The following is a 15,742-nucleotide window of genomic DNA, read 5'->3' as shown; positions in this document are numbered from 1 at the left end:
TTAAAGGGATATGCACACATAATCATAAAGCAGTCAAAATAGAGTTCACAAGCCCACACTTTTGTGATTTCACTGGGGTAATTTACTCAGGGGAGTTGCTGAATGTATTCAGTCTGCTGAAGAAGGCTGCTTCTTCAGACAGGAAAGGAAAGCAGCCTAGGGGGTGGAGTTTTCCTCCATCCCATAATAAGCTTATTTCCGATCTTTCCTATCAAGATAGAGCCAGGTGGGTAGCCATGTTGGTTTGAAGCAATAGAACAAAGTAGGAGTCCAGTAGCACCTTTAAGACCAACAAAGTTTTATTCAGAATGTAAGCTTTCATATGCATGCATACTTCTTCTGACAAGGAATGAGGTACAGTAAGCAGAGGTACATATAGCTGATGGGCAGTGATTTAAAATGAGAAATGAACATAAGAACATGAGAAACCAATAAAAAGTAATAAAAGCTGTCTGTTAACTGCCCTATTGCTAGCAAGTAGGGTTAAACCTTGTCTGAAGAAGTATGCATGTATATGAAAGCTTACATTCTGAATAAAACTTTGTTGGTTTTAAAGGTGCTAATGGACTCCCACTTTGTTCTTTCCTATTAATTTTACTATAGAAATGACTTCTGAAAAGAATGCAAAACAAATGGAGTCTGCTCTCTGCCTTTCTCACAGCTTCACACACTCGTGGCTCTATCTGCTCGCCCTACCCTCTGCTTTCCTGCTGCTGAAATTTAAAGTCACACACATGTTCCAAAACACAAACAGTTGCAATCAAGTCTTCTAAGCCTGCCAAATTTTAAAGGCACATGGCTGTTGAGGTGGGGCTTTCCCTCACCAGTCAGCTGGCCAGCAGCAGGGAGAAGCCTGCAAAACCGAGGGATCCCCTGCTGGGACCTGAGGACTGGCAAGCCTACCAGGAATGCCTCATGCTTTCCTTGCTCCAAACAGAGCCAAAACAAACCAATCCCTGGTATTTTTTTTTAGGGGGGGGGGGGAGTAGGAAGGGATTGGGGTTTTGACATTGATTTGTCAACAATACATTGTCTTATTATTTACAAATAATGCTGGTTTAATGCTTCCAAAACATCTCTGTTACTGAGTTATTACATTATTTTTATAATTTATTCCTTCATTTAATCATGCATTAGAAAGACAGCCAACTTCAACCAACTGTAGGAATACTCAGCTATATGCATGGCACCAGACAGGATGCAAGTTTAGGTATGGAGCAATGATTCTGGCAACAATCATTCTTATCATGCGAATTTGTAACAGACAAAGAATAAGTCATTTTAGATTCACTGCAGGGGGTCAGGGGTCAATGCAGTCTTAGCAACCTAAAATATCACACTAAAATGGCTGAACAAAATCCCAGGCATACAGCACAATAGAACTGATTTACTTCTGTTAACAGTTTCATACTTTCTCAGCAATACTTAGCTGTTCATGTGCATAAATTTAGAACTTTTTGTTGTTGTTTCCCATTTTAAAGCATAGTTCATTGTACTGAAGTGTGCTATACTGACTTTGGTACTATTTTGTACCACAATTTCATATATATATATATATATATATATAAATTGTATAACACATCAGAGCGATACAAGATACAAGACCCATGGGTTAGGGATGTCAGGCTTCAGGTAGGAACTGGGGATCCCCCAGAATTGTAGCTCATCTCCAGACTACAGTTTCCCTGGAAAAAATGGATGCTTTGGATGGTGGACTCTATGGCATTGTACCCCACTGAGGTCCCCGTCCTTCCTGGCATACATCACCAAATTGTTATGAGTTTTCCAACCTGGATCAGGCAACCTTACCCCTCACCATCCCCTCTAGTGTCAGGGGGGGATCCAGAATACCCTATATAGGTTCAAAGTGAGACTGAGGGTCAAACAAAATCCAACAGCTGCAGATTCATGAGTTTAAATATTATCTTTCTACCCTGTTTCCAATAAACATAACCTAGAAATGGCCTAATATATGGTGCTGCTGTGAAAAAGAAGACCATTACATTTTGAGATGACATTACCATTTTCAAACTTTAAAGTTAGAGAGCTGGAACATAGCTATCAACCCAGGTGTATATATGCCAATCCCACTTTCACACTAAGGGTTTTCTATAGCTTTTACATTCAGCTGCTTGCTCATCCAAATTCCCTAAGTGTTTGCAAATCTTTTGCTTTAATGGAGCCCAGATGCTTCAAACCTACAGATGCTTTGTAACAGTAATTCTGCTTTTGAAAATAAAAATGCTACCAACTGAGTTGATAAGATTCCTGCCTTGTGTCCTCCCTCAGTTATTTGATCTGGAGGCAGGGCTGCCTCTAGACTGTGGCACCTTAGGCAATGTTAACTTCTGGCGCCCCCCCCCCCCCCCTCCGTACTGATAACATCACCGAGTCACATGGGGGCACCCAATTCAGTGTCCCCAGAAGGTTGGCGCCCTAGGCAATCACCTAGTTTGCCTAGTGGCAGGGCCAGCTCTGCCTGGAGGAGCATATTAATTATTATTTGCACAATTCTTTGCTGATGGATGGTCACCTACATATCTCACACAACATAGATTTGACATGACAGCAACTGAAACTAATAGAAAACTAGTATTTGCATGCTGTGGCCAGTGGAAATGTGTGTGACATGACTGTACATTTGGACACAAAGCAAGAAATATTTAACTGTGAGCATTATGTTTCATTATCTGTGGAAAAAAGCTTTCAGTTGTGGTTAGTATTTTTCCCTTTTATAATTCAGCATATTGTACTCTTGTTTTCCATTGAAACTCAGACCAATTTCACACTCAGCTTACCCTGCGGTCATGTTCCTCTTCTCTGCGCAGCATCTGTTGGATTTCCCACTATCTGCGCCTGATTTACAGGAAGCATTGTAGCTTTTGCACAGCAAACAGAAACCGCTAAAAACCAGTTTCCGTTTGCTGCACAAAAGCCACGACACTTCCTGTAACTCTGGCACAGATAGTGGGAAATCCGACAGATGCTGCGCAGAGAAGAGGAACGTGACCATGGGGTAAGCTGAGTGCAAAATTGGTCTCACTCTAAAACCTTAAAGCTTTAAAAACCAGCTACACAAATGACCTTAAAAAGCTTCTCCATTAATAGAGTTGGGAACTAGTTTTATTTGTGCACAAACATATAAGAAGTTACTTGAAGTCAGAAGGCAATTTTGCAACTAGGCTGATGTTCATCACCACTGAAATAAATTTGTGGTTGATACAATGTTGTTTGCTCAATGAACATGTTGCGGTCAGAACAGAACAAATTCTACTCACCTCTTCTGCATGAATACCACAAAGCTTGCTTCCGGACAGGAGTTTGTTTTTCAGGCTTTTGTTCTAAAAGAGGGAGAGAAACATGTTTTTATTAATAAAATCTACTAAAATATTAAGGAGCCCCCTAAATATTAAACATGGTAAATCAAAATATGGGTTTTAAGCTAGGTGAGTGCAAAATACATTCAAAAAGGAAATAAATATGCAACAGATTTGGTACAAGTATTATCTTCTGGTTTTACAATTCAGAATGCTTATGTATTGAAATTTACATATTAATTTCTACAGGCAGAAAAAATCATACACTAAGCTTTCAAAACAAACTGTCAGTTAAAATGGAAAATATTTGTTCTTACTAGCCGTGATGAGGATAGAAAGGAGAAAGTTGAGGAGCTACACTCATTGACTAAAATGAAGATTTCAGTCTTGAAATGAATAAATTATTTCAGGAGTAGAATGTTTTAGTAACAATAAGCAAATTGAAACCAAATGTATTGCTTCATTTCCCTTCCTCCAATCCAATTCTTTCTTTTTCCTAATTTTCCTAAATGAAAGAAACCTGGACTGGAAAAATGTATTAAAATGTAGTTCTTTCCTACAGTCCTAGAAATTGATTTTCAGTTACTTACACCATATAATCAGTGTCAGATGTGGAGGCCACTAAGCAGATGAAATCTTGGGGGCGTCCTTGCAAATTATCTCAGAGTCTGTGCCTGCCCCACCACTCACAGCCCCTGCTGCAGCCTGCAGGCACCTTCTTAAAAGCCCCTTTTACTAAACTTCAGGGGAGGGGCAGAGAGAGGCAAACTTGGTGATAACACCAGCAGCAGCCACACCAGGCAAATCGGGAAAAGAGCAGCTCAGTTGCTGGCTGCTCATGCAAGCTGGGAGGGCTGCAAGCTGGAGCGAAAACGGAAGGAAAAGCCAGCCCGGGGTCCCTAAAGGTGTGGGGGCCCATAGGCCAGTGCCTACTTGGCCTAATTGTTAATCCAGATCTGCATATAATCTGTTTTTGTGTCTCAGTGAGAAAGGCGAACTGCAAAGGAAAATATGTAAATAATAAATAATGGGGATCCAAAGTAGCTATTATTGTTCTTCTTTGCTCCATTTTATCCTCACAACAACCCTGTGACATAAGTTAGACTAAAAATGTGAGCCTGGTCCAAGGTCATCCAGAAAACTTCCATGACAGAGTAGGCGCTTGAACCTGGGTCTCCCAGATGCTAGTCCATGGGTGACCAAACTGTGGCTCAGAAGTCACATGTGGCTCTTTCACACATATTCTGTGGCTCTCAAAGCCGCCCACTTGCCCTGTTGGCCGACTTGGAGAAGGCATTTGTTTCTGTAAATCACTTCTCTAAGTCAAGCCAGCCAGCATCTTGGAGAACGTATTTAAAATTAAAACTGCTTTTTTTCTACCTCTCCCTCCCTCCTCCCATCTATTTTCCTTCCTTCCTTCCTTCCTTCCTTCCTTCCTTCCTTCCTTCCTTCCTTCCTTCCTTCCTTCCTTCCTTCCTTCCTTCCTGTATTGTTCAGTGTGGATCATACGCTGAACATGATTCAACAGTGCGATGCGGTCGCTAAAAAGGCAAATGCAATTTTGGGCTGTATCAACAGAAGTATAGTGTCCAGACCAAGTGATGTGATGGTATTGCTTTACTCTGCTCGGGTAAGACCTCACCTGGAGTATTGTGTTCAGTTTTGGGCACCACATTTTAAGAAGGATATAGACAAGCTGGAACGGGTCCAGAGGAGAGCGACGAAGATGGTGAGGGGTCTGGAGACCAAGTCCTATGAGGAAAGATTGAAGGAGCTGGGGATGTTTAGCCTGGAGTGGAGCTGGCTGAGAGGTGATATGATCACCATCTTCAAGTTCTTGAAGGGTTGTCACATAGAGGATGCTGTGGAATTTTTTTCTGTGGCCCCAGAAGGTAGAACCAGAACCAATGGGTTGAAATTAAATCAAAAGAGTTTCCGGCTCAACATTAGGAAGAACTTCCTGACCATTATAGTGATTCCTCAGTGAAACAGGCTTTCTTGGGAGGTGGTGGGCTCTCCTTCCTTGGAGGTTTTTAAACAGAGGCTAGATGGACATCTGACAGCAATGAAGATCCTGTGAATTTGGGGTAGCTATTTGTGGGTTTCCTGCATTGTGCAGTGGGTTGGACTAGATGACCCTGGAGGTCCCATCCAGCTCAATGATCCAATGATTCTATGACTCTCAAACTTCAAATGTTCATTTCTTTTAGCTCCCAAAATCTGATGTTTATTCTATGTGGCTCTTATGTTAAGCAAGTTTGGCCACCCCTGTGCTAGTCTGACACTTTAACCACGACACCACACTAACGTGCTATTACTAATTTTCCAGGAGCAGTATCACAGAATACTTTCAATCACCAACCAAGAAATATAAGAATTGTTGGTAAACAGTGAATATATCTGTATCACAGATACTCGGTATTCTTCAATCTATATTTCATTGCTAGTCATGCTAAGATGACTACTGTGGATCAGACAATGTAACTATTGTCAAATATACCCAAGTAAGACACTCACCACCCTTTTTAATCTCATTACTATTAAATAAAGATATGCATGGAAAATTTCCCAGATACTTTACAATGAAAGCTGGTCTGAGTCCTTTATGCTTTCTCCACCCCCATTTTCAGTCCTCTTTATTACACAGAAACCCATTACTATCTATATTTCATTACACGCGGGATATTAAGAAGTCTCATGGAATGGGGGGGCCCCTTAAAGTGGTTTCTAATGGATCTTATGTTTTTTTAAACACCACACTACTCGAAAAGAGGAGCACTTGCATAATTAATGCCACATTTTAATATATTAACAACATTTACGACATTGACAAGCTGTTCGGATGTTCCAGATTCTGTGTAAAGTGATAGGCAGACTGCAAAAGTGCTTTCAGGCAATTTCCCATTTCTATATTTCTCATATAGATTAAGCATAATAACTGTGCAGCACTTAGTTACAGAGTCAAGTAAAGATCAGGAACCATAACAAGTTACACATAACCTGCAAGTGGATTGAAGTGAAATCTGGCAGCCACTTTTTCAGGAAAAGCTGTTTGGGATAAGGTGATTTTATGGAAAGAAGAGGGGAAGATTTGCCCCTATAGTCAGAATAAAGAGACAGACACAAAAATTGGAATAACTAAAGGGCAGCTTTATTTAAACTTTAACTGAAACTGAATAAGCCATAAATTGGCAAGGGCCAACTATATATATTTTATTTTATGCCTGTGATGCGGGCTGCGCAATCCAGCCATAGCATCACACAAAGTGCAAAGGAAAGTACAGCTGGGGCAACTACTCTGCAAACAAAGTTAAAATATCCCAGTAATTGTAGCAGCCCCAATAAGGTAACCTTTCTTTTAGACAGAAAGGTGGCTAAACAAAACTGCAACTTCATTAACTTTACTTGAGGTAAATTAGATGTCTGCTGAATTGTATGAAGTTTGATTCCCAGAAAGGTCAAAACAGGTGAAAAGCCCTCTATCTTTTTGTGGGCTAAGCTGACCCTCAGTTCCTCTGTTAGTTCAGTAAAACACCATAACAAATAAGCATAATGCCCTGAATCTGCAGGTCCCACAAATAGAAAATTGTGAAGGTAGTGTACTGTGTCAGTTAGACTGGCCTTACACCATGCAGCCCATTCAAAGAAGAAGCTGAAGCACTCAAAAGCTGCACAGGGCAGGGCTTGGTCTATATAGAACTGGCCATCAAAGTGAACCTCAGGAGCTCAAAGTCATTAGAGTGAACTGGCTACAGGCAAAATGCTGATTTAATATTGTATTTAGCCATCTCAGTCACCACCCCACACCTACAAACCACCCTCACAGCCTGATAAAACAAAGTATAGCATACAGAACAGAGGTGGTCAGGAATGGCATTGTTTATTGAACCACCTTGTGGAAAGCAGAGATGATGTATCAGGTAGAACTCTCCCTCTGCCTTCTTAGGAATAACTCCTAGTGGGGATACCTTCAAATTGGGAACTGGAAGGGATGGAAATGGACCCAGGAACCTCCCCTTGCAGCATTCTATAGCTATCTTTTCTCTAACTATATGCTCCATCCCCAATACTGACTGAAGATTATTGGATATAAAAGATTCCCTAGAACCCTGGAAAGGGATAAAAAAAAAAACCATAAATGAAACTGTCTTACAGATATGAACTAACTACACAATTAGGATATGAAGTCAATCATTTCCTACATTGCTTCAGCTTTAACAGACTGGTCCCCTCTTCCATCAATCTGGGAGAATTTCTCAGCCCTGCTGGCACATTTACCAGATCCCCAAGGCTTTGCCCTGGAACAGGCAGTGAAGATGTGAGACTTTTTGCACAGGGGGTACTCATGCCAACACTTACATGGCTTCTTCAAATAAGCCCATTGGAACGCAAACTCCCAACACAGCAATTGGGGTTGAATGTACTGGCCCCCAGAACAGGAACTGGAGCCCCAGGACCATGGTGAACAATGCAGCCACTATCTGAATGGTCCCCAGTAGAAGGTTTAAGCAGGAGCCATCAACTGAAGCCATAGCTGCTGATGCACCTGATCCCAAGATAAAGATGGATTGACTGCAGCTTTCATTTTGAACTCTTCATGATACTGCAGCCAAGCAGCTCCAGAAAACTCCATATATGCCCTATAAATTATATTCATGTACTGAAAGGGGGGGCTGCCCACACCAGCTGAGACCAAGTATTCAAAATCAAAATGCCAAGCAACCAATTATCCCACATATGATCAACTGTTCTCTTAAGCCTCTCCTTATCCCTATCATCCAGATAATCTTTATTCTTCTTCTGTATGTCTCTGAAGAGAAGCATGAATACATCCACAAACTCCCCCTTTATAATCTTTTCCCTGGTAGGTACCATCAAGTGATCCCCAAGTAGCATACCCATCTCGATGTGGGGCAACAGACCCATAAGGCAAGAGACCCTTGAAGAACAGCTGGTAAAGGATAACCCTATTCACCTCATGAAGGACCCTGCCATGGGAAGGACATACCCTGTAGATCCATGAATCTGGGAAAGGTGACTGTCTGTCCCCCATCCCACGGGCTGAGAGCAAGACAGCAACTGAGATGTGAAATCAGTGGAAGCTGATGCTAAAGTCCCTGAAGAAGCTGCTTGACATCAGGGTTCCCATGGCCAAGACATCCTGGGTTGTGTAGTAGCAAGCTTACCTCCTTCATTCAGGGCAGTGACAGCCACCACTACAGACGCCATCTCAGCTGCACAACCCTGGTTGATCATTCCTTCCTTACTCGATTCACCCTGACCCAACATCACATCATAAGCTGCCCTGAGCCCATTTTTGGGGTAGGGTGGGGTATAAATTGAAGAAATCATCATTCCCTCCACAGAGAGATGAACTGAACCTGCCCTCTATGATGCAAAGACAAGCAAATGCAAGGGCTGCCATTTGATAGGGGTATATTCTGTCTGTAGGATTCTGAATATGTCCTCATGAGAGTATATATGTGTCTGGGACCCTGAAAAGTGTATCCAGAAGCAGCTAAAAGGCAATTTGAATTGAGAAGTTAACACCAGGGGAAAAAATAAGTATCCTTTCCCTATCCTTGTCTCTGTACAAATTATTCTAGAAATTACTTTTTTGTACTCTAGATTATTTTAACCTCTAGAAGTTACCTGTTCCTTAAGGAAAGAATTGTTAGTATTGGTTACATATATTTATATGCAAGGTGGAGAACCCTTTATATAAATAAGCTAGATACTAGTAGTACAGTAAGCCAAATTGTATGAAACAGATGCTCAGGGAGGGACGGTGGCTCAGTGGTAGAGCATCTGCTTGGGAAGCAGAAGGTCCCAGGTTCAGTCCCTGGCATCTCCAAAAAAGGGTCCAGGCAAATAGGTGTGTAAAAACCCAGCTTGAGACCCTGGAGAGCCACTGCCAGTCTGAGAAGACAATACTGACTTTGATAGACCAAGGGTCTGATTCAGTATAAGGCAGCTTCATATGTTCATATTAATAAAACTATTCAAGAAATAAGGATCCAGACAATAAGAACTTCAATAACAGATCCTGAAGAGCTCTGCACTTCTCAGACCACTCGATTTTATAAACTGACCAGAGTTTAATGGGCCTTCTCAAATGGCACAGCAGGAAAGTAATTGCATAAGACCCCTTCTTAAACTTCTTTCAGCTGATATGTTTTGTTTGTCCTTCATAAAGTCTGAAAATCTGCCTAATCCTGATGGATTACAGTGAATTGCTATGAAATTGAGGTAAACTTTTCAGTAAAATGTTCTCTCCCAGCTACAAAGGAATTCTCACATCAGTTGCACCTTCATATTTCAAAAAAGGAGCTTTACAAGATAGTATTTTTAACCATAACACAAAAGGGGAAAAGAAACAACTACCTATAAGGCTGCCAATATGTCACAAGTGTAATGCAAAGGAACTGAGGTATTATGGGAGGAAAAGGATGACAGCTCTATTTCTGCAGATGGTACATCTTACTTGAGTGACACTAATGCTTCTGTTGAGTGCAATATTAGGAATGGTTGAACAAATTATAGGGCCTGGAAAATAATGAAATGCCTTTTAAATATAGTTCAAATAGTCTGCTGGTACTTTACTGTCATATTGTACTTTTCATTTACATCTATTAAACAGGGATGTGTGGAAATCCTCTAAAAAACATTGCCCCCATGAGAATTTTCCTCATCTTACAGAAATTCTTTTGTCTTTTCTCAAAAGTCCTCAGGACTATTGTGCAGGAGAATTCAAATTATCTTTCAGCAACTCTTAATTTCATATTATTTTAACAAGAAGATATGAATCAGGAGCACTCAGAGAGTTGTGATATGACTAAAGAAGTAAACAACCAGATCCATTTTTTGCATGTGTCAGAGATTTCACAAATAATCACTGCTATATGGAGGTCAATGAAAGAGGAGAGTGTGCTTTCCTTTGCTTGTTTTGTTTTTTTGAAGAATTGCCAGCTTATATAAATTAGGCCTAATGATATTGAAATAGGGACAGTCGAAACAAGGCAATAATGATGTATATCTATATTTCACTTGGAAACAAATCATTATAAAACTTTTTTCAAAACCCTGCCCTCCCTCCCACCCAGCCCCAGCCCCTGCCCCTGCCCCTCTGGGTCCAGCCGGGTGGTCGACTGCCCCATGCTTCCTTTCCTCGCCTGCCCCCCCCCAACGGGCAGACTGCTCACCGGCTCAGGCCTGCCCTCCCCCCTCCCACATGCAGGCGGCAGAGGGGGTACCTACCTTATTTGCTGCTACCCCCAAAGCCCCCCCATGTCCTGCAGCAGGCCCAGCAAACTCAATTTCCCAGTGGGCTGCACTGGGCCAAGCTGCTTGTAGTGCCAGGGAGCCCTACTGAGGGGCAAGGGGGGTGCCCTCCTCCCAGCTGCCCTCTCACCCCCATCTACCCCAAAGACCTCCAGCTCCTTTTGAGAGGGCCGGGCACAGGGCTTCACACCCCGATGATGCCACTTCTGGTGATGGCGTCGGGCCACGCACACAAAAACATTCTAAAAACATTGATGAGAGGACAGGGGGCATGGGCATGAGTGTGGGAGTGGACTGGGGCAATAGAAATCATAGTGCCGGGCCTGGGCACATCTCCCGGGCCCTTACTTCAACTCAGCTCCTTGTATTTACTTCTTTACATATTTCTGTCATGTTGCACAAATTCTTTTTCTTCTACACTGACTCCCTCCCATAGTGTCAAAATTAAACAGATTAAAAACATTAAGACTCATTGTCATGAGCCCTGACAAGGAGGAGCTGGAAGGGTTAACAGACCTGGAAGGGTTGCCAGCCAGTTCATCAGCTGAACAAATAGAAGCTGGCCCATCAATCACTCTCCAGGCACCAGTGTCAGCTGCTGACGATCAATCTCCTCCAAGCTCTCCTCCTCCCATCTCAAGAGTTCGAAGCAGGCTCTGGAAAGAACTTGCAGAGCGAAGACATGAGGCATGCCGATGCTTCAGATCTCTCAGCCCTGAGTTCTAGCAGAGTCACTGCCATCCAGGCAGCAGGCTGATTGAGACTCCCATATAGCTCCCACCCAGGACCTAGTAACCTTGTGGAAGTAATAAGTCTATTCTCTGGCTTGCATCCACGCTCCTTCCTGATCCTGACCTGCTTAATTTCCTTGGCACCCTGACCTTTTGGCTTTTGGACATTGCCTTCTAATTCTGGTTTGTGATTCTGCATTGGTGATTTGGCTCCTGCTTGACATCCTGGACTTTGACCTTGGACTGGCTTTGGACTCCTGCCTGCCTGCACCCTGAGAACGTGACACTCATCATGACCAATCTTCACACACATTACTGTGTCTGCCTCACTATTGTTTTAAGCTGGGAATCCATTCAGGTGCCCAAGAAGAGCCCATCAACGGCCAAAAAGGCCTCCATAGTTACAGGAGGGTCTCCACGCCTCAGAACCCTGTATAAACTGGGTCCAAATCACATTACCATGTGCATTCTGTAGGGCACCATTATACAGTTTGTACCCCCCCATTACTCTCTGTAATTGGGTCTATTGGGCATGTCATGCTGGTCATGCATGCCATTCTCTCCATTTTTCTGCTGAACAGACATTTGCACTTCTGGACCTTCATCAACGATCCCTAAAAATCCCTATCGATCATCTCTATTTTTCCTAGCCATTGATTGTGTGTATGTTATTACGTATGTGAGATTGTACCTTTTTACATATTTTTCCAACAAACATTATAAAATATATTTACTCTGGGGTTTTTCTTTCTAAAACTGGACCTCTGTACCATAGGTGGAAAAGATCTCCACTCCAATTAGCTCTACCTAAGTCTCCCTCTTGCTAATTTCCCCATAAAAAGAGGAGACCCCACGCATTTCCAGTAACACTTTACCCCCTTTCTTCTGTTTGGTCAGTGCGAGCTGAGGAGAACTCAGCTGGGTGCTGAAGGCATGGTCTTTTTTAAGTATTTTGGCCCGTCCTTGGAAAGGCAGTCAATCAGTCAGCTGGCTTCTGATGGAGTCAGTGAATCTGACAGGGTCAGTCAGACATGTTCACCTTTAGAGTGAAGGGAAACAACTCCTTGCCTTGTTTTCTATGAATTCTGAGGAAGAATTCAGTGTCAGAACTGAACTTCTAAGAATCAATCTAAACTGGTCTGTTTTACACAACCAGAATTGGGAATGAGATTTTGGCAAGGGCAATTGGATAGTATGCTTAAACTCCCATTCAGGCCAAAGGAAAAGGGTTATATCTTCTGAGGAGAAGAAGAACTCTTGCCCAGTCTGAGGAGATCCCTGTGCTGCCATGAGGGGACTTAGAAACCTTTGATTACTGAAATAAACTGTGATTTCCAAAACAGGGAGAGTTTGGGTACACAAATTAAGAGAACGTTTCCAGGAAACCTGAAGAGGTATAGGAAAATATATGAAGAAACATTCTAACTGTAACTAAAACACCGTCAAATGCCTCTCACTATCAAGATCCAAGAATATATGAAAATAAGCTTCAACAACACTGTTTTGATTGTTAAAGGAAGCATAACCTGTATTAACAATTTTTACTTCTGCATTTTCAACCCTTGACTATACTTATTCATTTCCTGCCTGTTATATAAAATAATCATTTCTGTTTGAATGTTATACTGTTTCAGTACCATTTGAGACAAGACAGCTCCTATTTATCCCATGAAGTTCCTGGGCTAAGCTAAAAGACAAGTTAGTTCTTCGTGATGGGGTGGGACAGACAGATTTTTAAAACAATAACTAAATCCACACTACTTAGGCTGCTCAGTCATAGCTGGAAACTAGGGTTGGCAATCACCAGGTGGGTGTAGTCAACAGAGAGTCACGGGATAAGTTAAAGACAAAACACAAGCCATGACAAAATTACAAGGAATAGAAATATAACAACTTCAATGACCCTTTTGTACAAATCACATATCCTCAAATGGAAAATTACGTCACAAAGTCCATACAAAAGTCTATTAATTTTCCATAATACTATACTCAGACCAAAGTCTCAAGGAAAAGATCAGTTCCATGTGCTCAGGTGGGGGCAGGGGGTCCCGCAGTTTGGAGGCCCTTCCCCCACTTCAGGGTTATCAGAAAGCAGGGGTGGGTGGAGGGAAATATCTGCTGGGCACTCCATTATACCCTATGGAGTCTGATCCCATTAGAATATAATAGAAAACAATCTGTGGGCATCTGGAGCTCTATGAGGTTTATTTTTAAGGTAGAGACACCAAATTTTTGGCATAATATCTGGTACCTCTCCTCAAAACACCCCCCAAGGTCCAAAAAGATTTGACCACAGGGTCCAATTCTATGAGCCCCAGAAGGAGGAGCCCCTATCCTTCATTATTTCCAAATGGAGGGAAGGCATTTAAAAGGCATGCAGTCCCTTCAAATGTGATTGTCAGAATTCTCTTTGAAGTTCAATCATGCTTGTTACACCATTGCTCCCAGCTCCACCCCAAAGTCCACAGATATTTCTTAAATTGGACCTGGCAACCCTACTGGGAACTAATTTTTGGTGGAAAACTTGCCTGCTAGTGGGGAACTGCCAGGGGTTTGACAAAGGGCCCATACGTCCATTAGAGTATAATAGACCAAAAAAACCCACAGGTTTCTCAAATATTGCCCGCATCCAAATACCATACCAGAATTGGGATTTGAGAATATCAGGAAATACTGATATTTTTGGTTCAATATACCTGAATCCCCAAAATCCCCTGCACATTCTTACTTGGGAAGCATGGACACAGGCAACATCTTTTCTGGCAACCGTTCTGGTTAACTGATCAGCTTCCGGGGCCAACTGAAACTACTGGTTCTTATTTTTAAAAACTTATACAGCCTAGTACCAATGTACTTTAGAAATTGCTTCTGATATAAAGCTTGCCACTGACAGACTTTTAATAGGATGTGTTTTGTTGTGTGTACCTACACTGCATGAAGTAGGAAATTTATGGAAAGGTCCTCAGCAATTGCCAACCTAATGTTTATTGATTATCTTGTCTTTTGGTTTTCCAACGAAGAATGAAACAAGTTACCTCTTTTGTATGGTTTATAGTTATTTAGTGGGCATTGTGGATCTCTGCTGCTGCAATTTTAATATATTTATCACTAGTAGAGCTACAAGTAGCTGCAAAGTATCTCCTAGTTTCCCAGTTGGTAAAATATAAATAGAATAAAAATTGAAATAGAAATCATCCATATTATAGAGGAAAAAACTGAAGACTATTTTAGTAGCTTACAAATTTTATATAGTCTTTAACATTATGTAGTTTTTAAGAAAACTACCAGAAAATACATTTCTCCATAATGTAATGAAGTGGTTGCAATAAATTCAGATACTTGGTTGAAATCTCTAATAACGCTATATCACCATTGCAGTATATCATAATAGTAATAACCATAGACCAAATTAGCTATCTTCTGTGTTTTTTTAAAAAAAATCCTTTGTGTTTCAGTATCTTTTTTAAAAAGAAAAAACAAAACAAGAGATGTGGAACATTCCTCTGAAATAATTCATTTATATTGCAGCATGTTAAGAGTAGAAAATCTATATTGAAATGGATTACAGAACTGAAATATGTGAACTCTTTCAATGATAAACTGTAAATACTATGCAAGCCCAAACCTATATTTATTTGATTCATTCAAATTAGCACACTGAGCTGATTCAATTTATTACCAACTAGTAATAGCATTCTAAACTTATTCATGGGAAACACGTTGCCAACAGAAAACAGACTATTGGTTACATTCAGTACATCAAGCTAGGTTGAAGTCCACATCCTAATGGAAAGCTGAAAAGTTTTATCTGTAAATTAGACACTTGTCGTTGTTGCTCAAATAAATGTTCTTACAAGGGGCAATGCAAAAGTAATTTCCACTCACTGTTTATATTTGAATTCCCTCATGTGTCTTTTACACAATTCCCAGGTAATGACAGCATATAGCATCTTGTTTCACACACATTTTAACTTGTTCCCGTCCATTACCTAGTGAAAGTAGCTGCTTCTGCAATGATAAATTGGTTCAAGCTGCTTGATGCAGGTGTTCATGGTACTGTAAGACAATATAGAATAACTACAATATTATTATAGACAACTTAGAATATACTCTTCTAGTGAAGGGTGTGTTTTTTTTGTTGTTTTGGGTGTGGGTGTTTTTTTTTTTTTTTAAAGCACCTGCATAAAAACAGTCACCAGAACAAGCTGAAGCAGATTAAGGGTCATTCTGCTGGATGCTAACAGACTGTTCTCAGCAAGGATACATGTAAGAACTGCCATTTTGCAGTCAAATTCTACACTGCTACCAAGCTGTTGTTCTTTTTGCCAAGGGACAGTTGGTGTAGGCAATTGCTAGCTTACACTGCTGAATATTTTCTCTGCCAAGGATATTTTTATTTATGAATTATTTTTC

General features: G+C 41.2%; 1 protein-coding gene across 3 annotated transcripts in view; it reads right to left on the bottom strand.

The window, feature by feature from the left end:
- Positions 1-15,742, bottom strand: part of LUZP2 (leucine zipper protein 2) — a 783,128-nt gene that overhangs the window by 223,692 nt on the left and 543,694 nt on the right. For all 3 annotated transcript variants that reach the window (XM_060262788.1, XM_060262789.1, XM_060262787.1), the window contains exon 6: positions 3,279-3,341. In XM_060262788.1, the coding sequence (XP_060118771.1) occupies positions 3,279-3,341 (63 nt within the window). The remainder of the gene's footprint in view (positions 1-3,278; positions 3,342-15,742) is intronic.

Source organism: Heteronotia binoei, chromosome 21 (assembly GCF_032191835.1).
Source record: "Heteronotia binoei isolate CCM8104 ecotype False Entrance Well chromosome 21, APGP_CSIRO_Hbin_v1, whole genome shotgun sequence".
NCBI classification, from domain to species: domain Eukaryota; kingdom Metazoa; phylum Chordata; class Lepidosauria; order Squamata; family Gekkonidae; genus Heteronotia; species Heteronotia binoei.
This window is presented reverse-complemented; position numbering and strand designations above follow the sequence as displayed.